This window comes from Lithobates pipiens, unplaced genomic scaffold, assembly GCF_037356315.1.
Source record: "Lithobates pipiens isolate NorthernLeopardFrog02 unplaced genomic scaffold, aLitPip1_a1.2 Scaffold_19, whole genome shotgun sequence".
Classification (NCBI taxonomy): Eukaryota; Metazoa; Chordata; class Amphibia; order Anura; family Ranidae; genus Lithobates; species Lithobates pipiens.
In genome coordinates, this window is record NW_027507764.1 from 61,218,411 (window position 1) to 61,236,115 (window position 17,705).

The following is a 17,705-nucleotide window of genomic DNA, read 5'->3' on the forward strand; positions in this document are numbered from 1 at the left end:
CCTTCTGCAGAATCTACGCCGGAAGTGGGTGCAGATACCTGTACTGTACAGGCACCTGCACCCCCTCCCCCCTGAAAGGTGCCAATTGTGGCGCCGGAGGGGGGGGAGGGTTCCAATGAGCGGAAGGTCCACTTTAGGGTGGACCTCTGCTTTAACTGCAAGTATTCTTCCTTCCCAATTCTACCTTATTTCTTTGTGACTATATAGTGTCTTTATCTTTTTGAAACATCTTTTTTCTGTAAATGTTTTATTTGCACCAACTTTGACCTTTCCAAAATAAACCCTTATGTTGAAAAGTTTTAACCTTGTCTCTAAAGCTCTTAATGTAAGCTATAATCAAACCTGCCTCTTAGAAGAGCACTACTGTTTTAGAGTAAGGCCTCTGAGCAGACCTGTCTGTGGTGGTAGTGTGTTGCAGGCGCTTATTCTGAAATTATAATTGGTATTGCTAAAATTACAAGTCTCCCCCGGCTAGGTCTTTTAAAACAGGGGTGGTGGCAGTTAAAGGGTTAATTGCATAATTAGCCTGGTGACAATCTCTCTTAGCCCCTGTACACACGGTCGGAGATTTCCACAACCAAATCCGTCTGATTTTGCCCGTCAGATCTTGTCCGAAACTGTTGCATACACACGGTCGGACAAAGTTGGCGAAAAATCCGATCTTTCAGAACGTGATGACGTAATTTCGTTACGATGGGACTACATTCAGGCTAGTAGCCAATAGCTTTGATGTAGGAATTTGATCTGAGCATGCGTGGCACTTGGTCCGATCAAAATTCTCTACACATGATCGGAGTATGTCCGATCGGCCCAGTTGGTCGGGAAATATTTCCAACATGTTGGAAAATTGGTTCCGACAGATATTCAGACGGAATCAGTCCGATGCATACCACACACAGTCGGATTATCCGACGACACGGTCCGATAGGACACATTCTGACAGATTCTCCGACCGTGTGTACAAGGGCATAGGCTGCTCGCACCTAGATTGCGGTCCCGCAAACTGGAAAATCTTTGTGCTGGGCGCAACTGAGTGGCATTGTTACGTAAGTGACGGCGTGGTGTGAGGTTGGCCGGTCCTTTGTCGCAAGTTAGCGAGGCGGGCAGGGATCGGACACCCACGTTCGTCACAAGTAATTTTTTATTTTTTTTGGCAGAAGACATGCAACGTCTCTTTTTCAAATATAAACTTTTCCTCCCTGCTTTTAGCAATTATTTTTATTTTGTGTGTACAGCCATGCTGCATACTGTGAGGGGAAAAAGTATTTGATCCCCTGTTGATTTTGTATGTTTGCACACTGACAAAGAAATGATCAGACTATAATTTTAATGGTAGGTTTATTTTAACAGTGAGAGACAAAATTACAACAAAAATATCCAGAAAAATGCATTTCATGAAAAGAGTTATGAATCGATTTGCATTTTAATGAGTGTAAGTATATGAATATCAATTAGCAAGATTTCTTGCTCCCAGGTATCTTCTATACAGGTAACAAGCTTGAAGGGAGTGCTCCTAATCTCAGCTTGTTACCTGTATAAAAGACACCTGTCCACAAAAGCAATCAACCAGATTCCAATCTCACCACCACAGCCAAGACCAAAGATCTGTCCAAGGATGTCAGGGACAAGATTGTAGACCTACACAATGCTGCAATGGACTACAAGACCAATTGCCAACAGCGTAGTGAGAGGGTGACAACAGTTGCTGCAATTCGCAAATGGAAGAAACACAAAACCGTTAATCTCCCATGGACTGAGACAGGAATGGTCTTGCACAGAGCTGCCCCGATCCTACTTTTCTGGGGTCCCCCCCGCTGGCACTCCATGCCCCTCCTCTTTGGCAAGTGTTCCCATGGAAATCAACTTTCCATGGGCGCAACCATGTGGTCTCACTCCTGAGCCATCCTGTCTATTGACACTAGACCAGGCAACTCAGCCCCACAACCCACTCCCTAGTCACAGCATTTGATTGACACCAGTGGGACCCAGTGCCCCCCACTGCTAACAATCTGCTCAATGTGGAAGGATACAGCGGTGATAGCCGCTATTCTCGTGCACTTTGCTGGATCGGCACAGGTTCATGTAAGAATAAGGGGATGGGGGTCCTGCAGCGCTGTTTTTTTTTTTACCTGAATGTATTAAAAAAAAAAAAACTTGAGGCTTTACAGGGTTAAGTCACACCCTACACCCTCCTTGGTTCCATCCATTGGTTATGAGTTGGCCAAGGCCACAGAGCCGGTGTTACAGTCCAGGAATTTGAAATCCCCACTCTTCTCCTGGGATACACTTCCAGGATGGATCAGAGTAATTATCTGTGCTGGCGCTGAACAATTAGAATTGCCCTGATCCATCCTGAAAGAAGAGCAGGGACTTCAAATTCCAAGGCTGCTATACTGGCTACGAGGGCACTGACAGCTCATCCATAAAAGATAAGTAGAGCGGAGACCGGCGGGGTGAAAAGGGTGTGCATTCCCTCATTTTTTTCTGAAAAAATGTAAACTTACACTTTAAGCGTGGAGTCTATTTCAGGCTTTAGGTTAATGGCTAAAATAAGGTTAAGATTCAGGTTTAAGGGTCAGGTTAAAAGCCAGACACAAGTGTCATGGTAAATTCAAGAGATAGCTGAAAGGGTACAGGCAAACATTGTTAAAATGTCCCATTGCCGTTATTGTTTTTACCTCCAACAGTAGCATAAAAACCTCAGATCCGGACAGCAGGCTCCAGAGAAGACCACTGCAATGATCTATGAGCAGCGGTCCACACATCCCGCGCCCCCTCCCCATTGAGTCATAGCTTGTGCTTTGCAATCAGCGAGGAACATGAGCAGGAATTGTAAGAAGTATGCATAAAGGGTGCAAAAGTACAAATTTGTTAGTCCCCTTACAGCTTATTGAAACAATTATTTATTCCCCTCTAAAAAGTGATACAATTAAAAGCAATTGTCTCACATATACCTGTGTGCATTTGTTATATCATTGAGTAAAGCAAAGAAAGTGTGAAAAGCAGTAAATCATTTCTTATTCTACAAAGATATTCTAAAATCTGCTGGTACCTCTAGAAATAATTATAGATAATTGGATCATAGTGATAATTCAAAATCGTATCGAATGTGTCTTTAATCAACAATCAGCCTGTTTATATGGAGAAACGTAATCTCTCTGCTGTTTGGTAAGATCATGTTCACCACACTGAACACCGACCAGAGACAGCAAAGGAGAGAGTCGTCTGAGGAGATCGCAAAGGAAATTATAGATCAGCATGTCAAGAGTAAAGGTTATAGGACCATCTCCAAGCAGAGCATGATGTTCCTCTGACTGCAGAAAATATTATTTAGAAGTTAACCACTTCAGCCTGGAAGATTTTACCCCCTTCCTGACCAGAGCACCTTTTGCGATACGGCACTGCAACATCTTAACTGACAATTGCGCGGTCGTGAGACACTGCACCCAAAATTTACGTCGTTTTTTCCCCACAGAGCTTTCTTTTGGTGGTATTTTGATCACCTCTGCGTTTATTTTTTGCGCTATAAACAAACGATTTAAAATAAAAAAAAACAAAAAAAAAAACACGCATTATTTTCTTACTTTTTGCTATAATAAATAACCCCCGAAAATATATAAAACATTTTTTCTCCCTCAGTTTAGGCCGATATGTATTCTTCTATGTATTTTTGGTAAAAAAAAAAAAAATTGCAATACGCGTATATTGGTTTGCGCAGAAGAAGTTATAGCGTCTACAAAATAGGGGATCGTTTTATGGCATTTTTATTTTTTCATTTTTATTAGTAAATGGTATGGTGGCGATCTGCGATTTTTATCGGGACTGCAACATTATAGTGGACACATCGAACACTTGATACTATTTTGGGACCTTTATACAGCAATCAGTGCTATAAAAATGCACTGCTCACTGTGTAATTGACACTGGCAGTGAAGGGGTTAACCACTAGGGCGATTCTAACTGTGGGGGGATGGGCTTCAAGTCACATGACAGTGCTCACCGCCCCCCGATGACAATGAGCGGTGATCTCTGTCACGACACAAGCCAGAATGGGGAAATGTCTTGTTTACATAGGCACTTCCCCGCTCTGAGGCTCTGTGACGTGATCGTCGGGAGACATCAAGTACGCTGGTCCCACGGACAAGGTCACGTTGTACGTGACGGGCATGCACCTCCTATCCCCGGCTCTTAAAGGTGGCGTACAGGTATGCCGATTTGCCCACTGCTGCCATTCTGCCCACGTTTATCGGCGTAGATGGTTGGTAAGTGGTTAAAGAGTAACTCCAATTTTGTTGAGAATAAAAAAAAAAATCTTAACACAGGCTTCTGGGAAAATCCCACGAGCAAGAAATTACATATCTGGGGGGCCCTCCAGGCTGCCATTTGCATTGCATTTTACAAAAAAATACAGCACTGCAGGTTGAAAGGGAAAGGTCATTTTTAATAACATTTAGTTACGATATTTATTACAATTTACGCAGCGCCATCTATCTATCTAATAGATATATATATATATATATATATATATATATATATATTACATTCACATCAGTCCCCGCACTCAAGGAGCTTACAATCTAAGGTCCTTCACATTCATACATACACATACTAGGGACACTTTAGACAGGAGCCAATTAATATACCAGCAGGTCTTTGGAGTGTGGGAGGAAACCCACGCAAACACACAGGAAAACATGCAAACACCAGGCAAGTAGCCCCATGGGATTCAAATCCAGTGCTGAAAAGTGGAAGTCTGTCCCAATATGACTTGAGTCACAATTGTATACATTTCCCCCCCCCCCCCCACTAAGGTGAAGTTAACCTTTAAAAGGTCCACTGGAGTATAGTCAACCTCCCTGGACATGGCCACAAGAGGGAATTTTACCCCAGATTTAACAGAATAGTGTGTATGGTAGACAAAGAGCCTGATACAAGATGAACTCCAAGGACGAAGTACATCAGCATCTGATCACATAATTCGCCACATTTTGAACAATGGGTTTAAAGGAAGACCCAAGAGGACGCTAACTTTGTTTTTCTTTCAACAGTAGACTAGAATATGTTAAAACGAAAATGGTCTAGCTACAATGGTTCTGGGAGAATGTCCTTTTGACAAAGGAGACAAAACTGGAGCGTTCTGGAAAGTCCTATCAGCTCTGTGTCCACAAACGGAAAATGAAGCTTTCAAAAAAATAAATAAATAAAGCACCATACTTACCATGAAACATGGAGGAGGCTCGTTTATGTTTTGGAGCTACTTTGGTGAGTCAACTACAAGGTCTTAAATCTCTGCAAAGAACACTGAAATCTCAAAACCATGAAGTAATTCTGGAGAGATACATACTGCCCAGTGTCAGAAAGCTTTGTCTCAGTTGCAGGTCATGAGTCCACCAAAAGGACGATGACTCAAAATACACAATTAAGGCACCAAAAAATGGCTAAAAACAAAACACTGGACTCTTCTGAAGTTGGCCTTCTATGAGACCTAATCTGAATCCTATCAAACAACTATGGAAAGTGCAATTGATTTGATTAAAGGGAACAAAACAAAGGAGGGTGAAGAAAAAACAAATGCTCGTTACCCTAACAGGTACCAAAGTGCCTCGTCCCTAAACCAGTCCAAATGGAAATACAAAACGTTGGATCACAGTCCTTGGACTTTACAGGCATAACACTGAATACTTAAAAATTAATACAATCTTTATTGACGCACAGTTAAAAAAACAATTTAAAAACACATTTGAAATAAAATGTAGTAGCATCCTGCACCCTTATTTTAGTTGTGGCCCCACACTATAGTAGAGTACACCCTTTACAATTCAATGATACAAATAGAATAGTCCTGGGGTTGCCACCATTGGCGAATGGGCCAAGACCTTTTATAATGTTTCGTTACACTTGAATGCTGATGTCCAGTTCACACTAAAGGCAATTACCTAAAAAACTTATGGTTGAGGGGCTATAACACAAGTAACAATGCATATTTGTGTACAATAGAAAGCACAGCTGTTGCATTAATAATATAAGTAAAATGGGCACCCAACACTTATTTAAGGCTCATAAACACGGGTGTATGAGGTTATATAGGATCTTGCTGGAAGCCCACTGGTGCAGGTAACACCAGTGTTTGCATGTGTACAGTGTTAAACATATCCATACGCAGGACCATGGACGTGGATTTTCCTGCAGATTAAGGAGTTGTGCGCGACTGCGTGTATGTGCCCGTAGAATATCATAATGCAATACTTGAGAACTTTCTGGCTTTTCGGAGACAATAATCAGTGTGTTCTTTCACTGTGACACCAGCAAAGCAACCATGCTGTGTAGAAACAGATATTGCAAATTGTTCATGGGTTGATAAGATCCTGGGAGCTAGAATGTTCTAATAAGGTACAATGAAAACCTGTGGCTTTGTGTAACTAAAAAAGGCAGGCTTGATCCACCCCATTGCCTTGCATACAATTTTAAGGCATTTTGCCAAGCCAAACCTTAAGAAATCTGAAGGCACACTGGTTGAAAAGGCTGCTCTAGAAGAACAGTTTACCATTATTACCCGGGTTACCGATCCCTTTAACTTGCCATTGGTATCATAGCTTCCATCAGCTTACAGGTTCCTTTCTGGTTTTATCAGGACATCAGAGTAAATAGTAGTCAGTTGGTATATAGAGGTGGATCTCTGTGGTGCCTTAAATTTTGCAGGTCTCAGATGGCAGGTTCGGGGACATCTACAGGGCGATGATCTGGTGCGAGATACCAGTATGGCGATTGCGTATTACCACATTTTGCCACTTACTACCAGTGTTGGGCTATTGTGCCATGTATGAAATCAAATTAATGCTGCTTGTGTATAGGACCATATTACTAAAACATGCAGGCCTGTCACTATCAAACACTGTAGCCCTGTTAGCCACCAGTGTTGCTGTTGTAAATCATGGGGTCCCATACAGCCTACCTTACAGGGCAGGTCGCCCAATCTCATGCTCACCGATTTTGGAAAGTTCACAGATATGTACATTATAGGCCTGCGTATAGAAACTAGTTTTATGGGTGTATTTTCCTCCCGTGTGCAGGAGTCCTTAGAGCACCTTATATGAAAACATTAATAACAGGTAATAAGTAGGGATTTTAGAGAGGGTGTCAAAAACACACATTGTCCCATCACACAAATAAAATGACAATTTAGCTGTGGTGTAACGAATAACACATTTTAAATGAGATCTTCAAGGTTCCCAGGGCCTGTGGCATCAACAGAACTCAATTTGAAAGAGACATATTACTTAAACACTTGCCGGCCGCCATATAGCAAAATGACGTTGGCAATGTGGTTGTGTTATCATATGACGTCTTTCAGGATAACAAGCCACTGTGCGCCCCTGGGGGTGACGCACATCACGGCGATCGTTGTTGTGGTGTGTCAGTCTAATACACTGCAACTCTGATCTAGGCAAAGAGCTTCTGACGGAGACTCTTTACCACGTAATCAGCCATAACCAATCACGGCTGATCACAGTGTAAACAGGAAGAGCTGTTGATCGGATTTTCCTCACCCGCATCTGTCAGACGCAAGTAGAGGAGAGCCGATCGACTGTTCCTCTGATGAGGGGGGGGTCAGTGTTGATTATCAGTGCAGCCCCCCCCCCCCCCCCGAGGATGCCCACACTGAACCACCAGGGACACCACCAGGAGCTCCAGGGATGCCCACCACTAGTCACCACCAGGGATGCAAATAAGTGCCCACAATGGATGCCAATCAGTGCCCACTATGGATGCCAATCAGTGTCAAACAATAATGCCTGCCATTCAGTGATGCCCATCAGTACAAACTTTTAGTGTACATCAGTGCCACCTATCAGTGCCCATCCATGCTGCCTATCAGTGCCCCATCAGTACCGCATATCAGTGCCCATCATCAGTGCCATCTCATCGGTGGCCATCAGTGCCGCTTTATCAGTGCCCGCCAGTTCAGCCTCATCAGTGAAGGGGAACTTACTAACATGCGTTTTTTGGGACAGAAAAAAAAAAAAAAAAAAACTTTTTTCAAAATTTTCGGTCATTTTGTTATTTGTTTAGCAGCAAATAAAAATTCTAGATATGATCAAATACCACCAAAACAAATCTCTATTTGTGGGAACAAAATTATAAAAATTTAGTTTGGGTAGAGTCAGGGCTGGTGCAAGGATTTTTGACACCCTAGGCGAAACCTAATTTTGCCTTCCCCGGCTCCACCCCTGACTCCACCCCCTTTCCCCTGCCCATGTAAACCCCACCTTTTTAATGAAGCACCCATCAAATTCAGCCTCACCAGCGCCCATTAAATGCCGCCTTACCAGTGCCCATAAATGCTACATCACCAGCGTCCATCAAATGCAGCCTTACCAGCGTCCATCAAATGCAGCCTTACCAGCGCCCATCAATGCAGCCTCACCAGCGCCCATCAATGCAGCCTCACCAGCGCCCATCAAATGCAGCCTCACCAGCGCCCATCAAATGCAGCCTCACCAGCGCCCATCAAATGCAGCCTCACCAGCGCCCATCAAATGCAGCCTCACCAGCGCCCATCAAATGCAGCCTCACCAGCGCCCATCAAATGCAGCCTCACCAGCGCCCATCAAATGCAGCCTCACCAGCGCCCATCAATGAATGTTTGCTTGCTTCCATTCATTCGGGAGATGAGATGCAGACACAGTCCTGCGCCTCTGACACTATGTGTGAACAGAGCGGTGGCTGCCTGCTGATGCTTAGACTTAGTTGCTTGCTGCAGAGTGAAGAGAGCAGGAACACAAGTGGCTGGGTGCCCTAGGCAGCAGGGCACCCTAGGCGGCTGCCTAGTTTGACTAGTGGAAGCACCGGCCCTGGGTACAGTGTAGCATGACCGCACAATTGTCATTCAAAGTGCGACAGCGCTGAAAGCTGAAAATTGGTATGGGCAGGAAGGTGTATAAGTGCCCAGTATTGAATTGGGTTAAATTTACATAATTTAATATGATAATCCTGGCACGCGTACATAGAGGGGGGAAAAAAAGGAAAAAAAAAGATTTCTGGAAAATGTGGCTGTTGCTATAGCTTTATGGCTACATCGTTAAGTTGAAAAAAAAAAAAAAAAAAAAGTCTATCGAGTTCAACATAGAAAAAATAAATAATATGATGAAAAACACCATATACAGAACCCTGTAGCCAAAGTCAGTCCAAAGAGGTGAAAAAAAAAAAAAAAACCCTTATAAAGCTCGTCCAATATGCTCCACTAGGTGAAAAATCCTTCCTGATCCTATAAGGCAATCAGATATTTCCTGGATCAACAATCTCTGGTGTTCTAGAATAATGACGTGACAAAGTCAATCTTGAAGAAAAAAAAAAAGTGGGCCAAGGTTATTTTTCCATTTAAAAAAACGTCAAAGGAAGAGAAAGCGTCAACTCCCACATTATACTCCCAATGTGTGGGTGGAAGATGAAGCAAGACAGCTGAAACTATACCTAAGGCATAGATCGTTCTCCAGAAAAAAAAAAGGTTTAGTCATAATGGTTTTATTTAGTGAAAATACTAATATGCAAATTACAGTGGCTCACAACGATCGGTCATAGTAATGACTGTTCTAAAGTGATGAAGATTGAAAATCTGAAGAATGAAAGCTAAATTGCTTGCTATGGAATTTCACTCTGTGCATAGCTCTTTGCAATGACATACGCTTTAAAACTACACAAGTGCAAAAAAGTTGAATAGGCAAATACGATAAATGACAAAAAAATGACAGATTTTGCAGCCCATTCATAAAATGCAGGGCATGGTATTGAACCTGCATCACTTACTGGAGTTCTCTCTGCTCAACGTGGAAAGAACTCTGATCAAAGGAAAGTCGGTCATGTGTGTTTTTTTTTTTTTTTAACTCCTATTCTTTGCAATAGCACTTTTCTGCGATTTATAAATGTGCAGAGCTCTTTCTTTTTAAAGCAGTGGTATGGCCAAAGTACAGCCATACTGCTGACTTTTAACCACTGCAGCCCTGGAAGATTTTACCCCCTTAACCACTTCAGCCCCGGAAGATTTTAGCCCCTTGCTGACCAGAGCGCTTTTTACAATTTGGCACTGTGTCGCTTTAACTGACAATTGCGCGGTCGTGCGACGCTGTACCCAAACTAAATTTGCGTCCTTTTTTTTTCCCCCCCACAAAAAAAATCTTACTCCGTAGAGTTCAAAATCGAGTTGGCCCACCCTTTGCAGCTATAACAGCTTCAACTCTTCTGGGGAGGCTGTCCACAAGGTTTAGGAGTGTGTCTATGGGAATGTGTGACCATTCTTCCAGAAGAGCAAAAAACTCTGCAAAATACTGGCTAATAGGACTATAATTAGGTCTGGAATAAATGAAAGGAGCTTCTAAAAATATAAAGGAGCCAATTTAAGACCATCGTCCTCCTTTAAAAACACAGAACTTCAGGCCTATCAATAGTTTTCCCTAAAAGTTGCCATTTTTTTCTATTGGGTATTTTCTTTGAAAATCTTTTAATTTCACCCACATGCCAAACCTCCCCAGCTGAAAATTTTCCACATTTTGTCCTGTTACAACCAAAAAATGTAAATGTATTTTATTGGGATTTTATGCGATAGACCAACACAAAGTCGCGCATAATTGTGAAGTGGAAGGACTTTAAAATGTTTTTTTTTACAAATAAATATCTGAAAAGTGTGGCATGCTTTTGTATTCAGCCCCCTTTACTCTGAATACAAATGCACCCTACAGTTTTCAGATATTTGTAAAAAAAAAAAAAAAAAAAAAAAAAAAAAATGAAAACCAATTTCCCTCCACTTCAAAATTATGTGCCACTTTGTGTTGGTCTATCATATAAACCCCATTAAAATACCTTTACATTTTTGGTTGTGACATGACAAAATGTGGAAAATTTCAAGGGGTATGCATGAATACATTTTCAATAGGCTGTATATTGGAGTATCAACTGAAGGATAATAAGGAAGGGCCAATTGACTGTCCTTTAGGCTTTAGGGCAGTCGGACTGTGGCCAGTGGAAGCAGAAAATGCCCCCTTGATTGGTTTTAATGGGAGGAATAGTAGCCTTTTTATGATATCAATTAGAAGAACAGTGATCCATCATTCGTGTCTGTTGGTGGATCCCAAGAGCCAGATATAAAGGCAAGTGAAGGGCCACTGCAGTACGGGATAACCACAGAGACCAAATTATTTTGAAAGCTTTTTGGGCAACCCTTATGCTTGCAAGTCAGTTCTTTCCTCCTCAGATTAGTGTTGAATGCAATGCACCATTGCAATATACTTGGATGCTAAAATGTTTGAAGAGATCCCCATTTCACGCGCTCCAGATTGAGAAGGGTGTTTACGTGGAGCTCAGTGATCATTCTGCATTATGTTCATGCAGCTACTATATGTAAGAATGCCAACACCAATGGGATGCCACATACCATGCAGAGGTCTTTGTAGGGCAGTTTCTGAAACTTGGTATCCGTATTTCCGGCACACAGCTCCACGTATCCCAGAACCACCTGAAACACGGTGTTGTGGATGGCTTGTGTGAAGTGCATGTGCAGCTGGTCCATTGCAGTCTAGAAAACAAAAGACAAACAGAATTTTAATAATCTTAAATGTGCAGACTTATTCAAGAAAAATAAAGCACCCGTCTTTAAAAATGCCATTAAAATCATTACCATACTAAATTACATACCGGTAATTCTTAAAGTTAACTTTTCAATGGCTTTATTGTGCTATAGACTGATTCAGTTGGAGGGCTTTTTGGTTTCTTTAGTCCCATCTCACCAAATAACCTGTATGGTATGGTTATACTATTTTGTTGACTCCCAAGCCCTACTCCACAGAAGTTAAGGTTTCTATATACTGCACTGATGATGGCCAAAAAGTCAGAAACAGCTGTATGTAGTTTGGAATAAATGTCTCTATAACACTAGGCTATATTTGTACTATACAGTGCTCAGTATAAATGAGTACACCCCTTTTGAAAAGTAAGATTTTAATCAATATCTCAATGAACACAACAACTTCCACAATTTTAACAACGCTGAGTTTTATAGAATATTTATTTAGCTCATTACATGAAAGGAAGGTTAATACAACTTAGATTACAAAATCTTCAGTTTTACTCAAATTAGTCGATGCAAAAAATGAATATACCCCACAACAAAAACGATATCATCTAGTATTTTTTCCTGCTGACCTCCATGACTTGTAAAGGACAGCCCCAAGTCTTCTAGGCATGGAATGAACAAGTTGGCGACATATTGCAGCATCTATATTTTTCTTCAAGAACGATCTCTTTTAGAGCCTGGATGATGGAAAGTGATGTTCAACTTGTCTCTTCAGAATTCCCCAAATGTGTTCGATTGGGTTCAGATCAGGAGACATACTTGACCACTGAATCACTTTTACCCCATTCTTCTTCACAAATGCAACAGTGGCCTTTAGATGCGTTTTGGATCATTGTCATGTTCGAAAAGTGCACGATGACCAAGGGCATGGAGTGATGATAGCATCTTCTCTTTCAATATAGAGCAGTACCATCTGTGAATTCATGATACCACCAATGAAATGCAGCTCCCCAACACCAGCAGCACTCATGCAGCTCCACAGTAGAACACTGCCACCATCATGTTTCACTGTAGGCACCATGCATTTTTCTTTGTACTCCTCACCTTTTGCAATGCCATACAGTTTTGAAGCCATCTGTTCCAAAAATATTTATCTTGGGGCAATCACTCCAGGGTACAGAGTCCCAGTAGTCTTTTTCAGCATGGGCCTTGGCAAATTCTGGGTGGGCTTTTTTGTGCATGGGATTTAGGAGAGGCTTCCCTCCTGGACAACACCCATGCATGCCATTCCTCTGCAGTGTATGTTGTATTGTGTCATGGGAAACAATCTCTCCAGTTTGGTTTTCTATTTCTCTAGCTAACTGCAGTGAACTTGCATGCACCTCAACAGTAGCATCATCAGAAGATGCTCCTTTCAAAGTGTTAACGTCTGTGGACGGCCTGGACATCTCTGCAAGATGGTTGCAGTTCCATCTTTGTTACATTTTTGTACTACTTTTGCTACAGTATTCTGACTGATCAGTAAAGCTTTGCTGATCTTCTCCTTCACCTTTATTGTGTTAGGGCACTTTCACACTGACAGCATGGGGGCATCTACAGTAAATCGGCGCTAGTTTTACCAGCGCTTTACTGTCGTTTAAGCGGTTCTTTTTGGCCACTAGCAGGGTGCATTTAACCGCCCCTGCGAGGCACTTTGCAGGTGCTTCGGCGGCACTGCCCATTGATTCCAATGGCCAGGGGCACTTTAGGAGCAGTGTATACACGTGAAAGAAGTTTGTTTGAAATCTTTGCAAATCTATTAAAAATAAAAAACAAGAAAAAAAATCAAATGTACATAAGTAGTTACAGCCTTTGCCATGGCACTCAAAATTGAGTGCAGGTTCATCCTGTTTCCACCAATCATCCTTGAGATGTTTCCACAACTTGATAGAGTCCATCTGTGGTAAATTCAGTTGATTGGACATGATTTGGAAAGGCACACACCTGTCTATATAAGGTTCCACAGTTAGCGGTGCACGTCAGAGCACAATCCAAGCCAGGAAGTCCAAAGAATTGCCTGTAGACCTCCAAGACAGGATTGTATTGAGGCACAGGTCTGGGGAAATGTACAGAAAAATGTTTACAGCACTGAAAGTCTCAATGAGCATGATATGGAAAAAGAAGTTTGGAACCACCAGGACTCTTCCTAGATCCAGCTATTCTCTGTGGAGAGAGGAGAACCTTCCAGAAGAACAACCATCTCTGCAGCACTCTACCAATCAGGCATGTACGGTAGAGTGGCCAGACAGAAGCCACTGCTCAGTAAAAGGCACATGACAACCCGCCTGGAATTTGCCAAAAGGCACGCAAAGGACTCTCAGACCATGAGAAACAAAATTCTCTGGTCTGATTAAACAAAGATTGAGCTCTATCTCCTGAATGCCGAGTGCCATGTCTGGAGGAAACCAGGCACTGCTCATCACCTGGCCAACACTATCCCTACAGTGAAGCATGGTGGTGGCAGCATCATGCTGTGGGGATGTATTTCAGCAGCAGGAACTGTGAGATTAGTCAGGATCAAGGGGAAGATGAATGTAGCAATGTACAGAGACATACTTGGTGAAAACCTGCTCCAGAGCACTCTAGACCTCAAACTGGGGCAAAGGTTCATCTTCCAACAGGACAACGACCCTAAGCACATGGCCAAGATAACAAAAGGAGCGGCTATGGGACAACTTTGAGACTCCTTTCACACTGGGGTGCTTTTCAGGCGTTTTAGCGCAAAAAATAGTGCCTGTAAAGCACCTCTCAAGCCACCCCAGTGTGAAAGCTTGAGTGCCTTCACACTGGGGCAGTGGGCTTGGACAAGGGAAAAAAAAAAGTCCTTCAAGCAGCATCTTTGGAGCGGTGGGGGAGAACTGTATACACTGCTCCTCCACCTCCCTTGCCCATTGAAATAAATAGGCAGTGCTGCCGAAGCACCTGCAAAGCGCTTTGGCAGCACCGCAACACAGGCTTTTTTAACCCTTTATTCGGCCACTAGTGGGGGTTAAATGCGTCACTGAGAAAGGGGTCTCAATGTGCTTGAGTGACCCAGCCAGAGCCCAGACTTGAACCCGACTGAACATCTCTAGCAATATCTGAAAATAGCTGTACACAGAGGCTCTTCGTCCAACCTGATGAAGCTGGAGAGGTTTTGCAAAGAATATTGGGAGAAACTGCCAAAAAATAGACGTGCCAAGCTTATAGCATCATACTTAACCACTTCCCGCCCAAGGTACGTCCAGGGACGTCCTTGACTTTCCGGGGGTATATCTGAATGATGCCTGAGGCCACAGACATCATTCAGATATCAGCGTTTTCAGCCGGCGATTCCCTGCACCATAAAAACGATCATAGCGGCTGTTCCGCCACTTGATCGTTCTTACGGGAGGCGGGAGGGGACGTACCCCCCTCCCGCCGCCCTCCGGTGCTTCTACCGACTCACCGCTTCCATCGGTGAGTCAGTCACAGGATGCGCTGGCCCCCGGATAATACCATAGAGATTTCCGGCGGACCAGATCGTCCCCGGAGTCTCTATGATCGTTCGGAGGCCAGGCGCGATGTTATGACGTCACGCCCGGCCTTTGCATTCAAAATAACGGCGCTGATTTGGCTAGAAAGCCAGGATTGGTTTTGTTTTTTATTTATTTTAGGCTTCCCAGCCTAGAGGTGAGATATGGGGTCTTATTGACCCCATATCTCACTGTAAATAGGTCCAATCGTGCCATATTTCTATTACAAGGGATGTTTACATTCCTTGTAATAGGAATAAAAGTAATCAATTTTTTATTTTTTATGTGTCAAACTAAAAAAAATAAAAGTAAAATTAACAAAAAAATAAAGCGCCCCTGTCCCCGTGGGCTCGTACGCAGAAGCGAACGTATACGCAAGTCCCGCCCACATATGAAAACAGTGTGCAAACCACACATGTGAGGTATTGCCTCAAACGTTAGAGCAAGAGCAATAATTCTAGCAGTAGACCTCCTCTGTAACGCAAAACATGTAACTAGTAAAAAAATTTAAAACGTCGCCTATGGGGATTTTTAAATACCAAAGTTTGGCGCCATTCCACGAGCGCGTGCAATTTTGAAGTGTAACATTTTGGGTATCTAGTTACTCGGCGTATCCTCATCTATCACATTATACAAAAAAATTGGGCTAACTTTACTGTTTTTTTTTTTTAAGCATGAAACTGTTTTTTCTGAAAAAAAAGCGTTCCAAAAATTGCTGCGCAAATACCGTGCGAGATAAAAAGTTGCAACAACCGCCATTGTATTCTCTAGGGTCTTTGCTAAAAAAAAAACATATATAATGTTTGGGGGTTCTATGTAATTTTCTAGCAAAAAAATTATGAATTTTACATGTAGGAGAAAAATGTCAGAATTGGCCTGGAAAATCCAGCGAAGTGGTTAAAAAATAAAAATAAAACTTGAGGCTGTAATTGGTGCCAAACGTTCTTCAACAAAGTATTGAGCAAAAGCTGTGAATACTTTATGTACATGTGATTTTTTCATTTTATTCAATTATTATTATACAAGCAGATGTTTCACACTTAAGACACTTTGTGTGAATATTTCAGGTAGAAATCTCTGTGTCTGGATGTCAGATTATCTTTAGAAATTTACTGAATCTGCAGCATTGTCTAAGCTCTGGCTTCTATAGAGGAGACACGGCTCACTATGCCTTCACTAATCCCAAGGCAACATTCAGTCATACATCTCAGCGATGCTTTTCGGGAGCTGTGCATCAAAGTCCTCTGCTCAAGTGGGCAAGCAATTTTAATTGGATTCACACAGGTGTGAGTAATTGATCAGCCATTGCCATTTATTCTCCAATTCAGACATCCTTATCTCCTCGGTGCAGGTCTGTGTACACCTTGGGACTGGTTTGCATATGAAATAACAGTTTGCAGTTGTCATCCATAACCACAAGGTGGTGGAGACACAAGTCCCAACATTTCACATGGCCAAAGGCAGCCGCTTCGAATAGCAGCGAATCAAATTAAATGGTCAGTTTTATATTTGGGTTTTTTGGTAATAATCGCAAATTAAAATTTTACAGACTAAGGAGTGTGAACTGAGCTTTCAATGTTTTTTTTTTTTTTTTTTGTTTTAATAGAAACGTCAGTTTCACATTGTACACTGAAGAATCGGTCCTTTCACCAAAGCAGCTTTAGGGCCGGTACGCACCTCAGAAAATGCAGTCCGGATGAGTTCCTGCATGCGCATTATTATGTGTTCTGGTGCGGTTTTCCTTTTTTCTCCCTTCATCTTAAGGATATACTGTATATACTAGAGTATAAGCCGATTTTTTCAGCACTTTTTTTTATGCTAAAAAAGCCCGCCCCCCCCACTCGGTTTATACTCGAGTGAGGGTGCCTATCTGCAGCCGTGCCTTTGATAACTAAAACACTCTCCTCCGTGATAGACGGAACACTGATACAATGCTGGTAAACAGAATCAGTGTTCCATCTATCATGGAGGAGGAGGGGGCTGGGCTTTATTACAGTGGAAGGCCGCCGAACAGACTCCATGACAAAGCGGGAGACACCCTCTGTTTTAGTTATAAAAGGTACTGCTGCAGATGGGCACAGTGAGGATGCAGATGAGCACTGATGGTACAGATGAGCACAGTGAGGCTGCAGAGGGGCACTGATGATACATATGAGCACAGTGATGTTGCAGATAGGCACAATGAGGTTGCAGATGGGCACAATGAGGTTGCAGATGGGCACAATGAGGTTGCAGATGGGCACAATGAGGTTGCAGATGGGCACAGTGAAGATGCACATGGGCACAGTGAAGATGCACATGGGCACAGTGAGGCTGCAAATGGACAGAGTAAGGATGCAAATAGGCATTGTTTACCCAGTAGCTGCTGCTTTTCCCGCCCTAGGCTTATACTCGAGTCAATAGTTTTCCCAGCTTTTTGTGGTAAAATTAGGTGCCTCGGCTTATATTTGGGTCGGCTTATACTCGCGTATATACGGTATGCATTCCAGTGCATTTTTGGTCCATTTTACTGCCTTCCAGTACAGTTCAGTTTTTTCTGCAATTGGAACGCACTGGAACCGAGCATACTGATGTGAACTATGTAATTTGACACCATATAACCTACTATC

At 42.6% G+C, this 17,705-nt stretch overlaps 1 protein-coding gene across 1 annotated transcript in view; it reads right to left on the minus strand.

Moving 5' to 3' along the window:
• Nucleotides 1–17,705, minus strand: part of VPS50 (VPS50 subunit of EARP/GARPII complex) — a 367,497-nt gene that overhangs the window by 146,321 nt on the left and 203,471 nt on the right. The window contains exon 12 of the mRNA XM_077490790.1: nucleotides 11,426–11,566. Within this exon, the coding sequence (XP_077346916.1) occupies nucleotides 11,426–11,566 (141 nt within the window). The remainder of the gene's footprint in view (nucleotides 1–11,425; nucleotides 11,567–17,705) is intronic.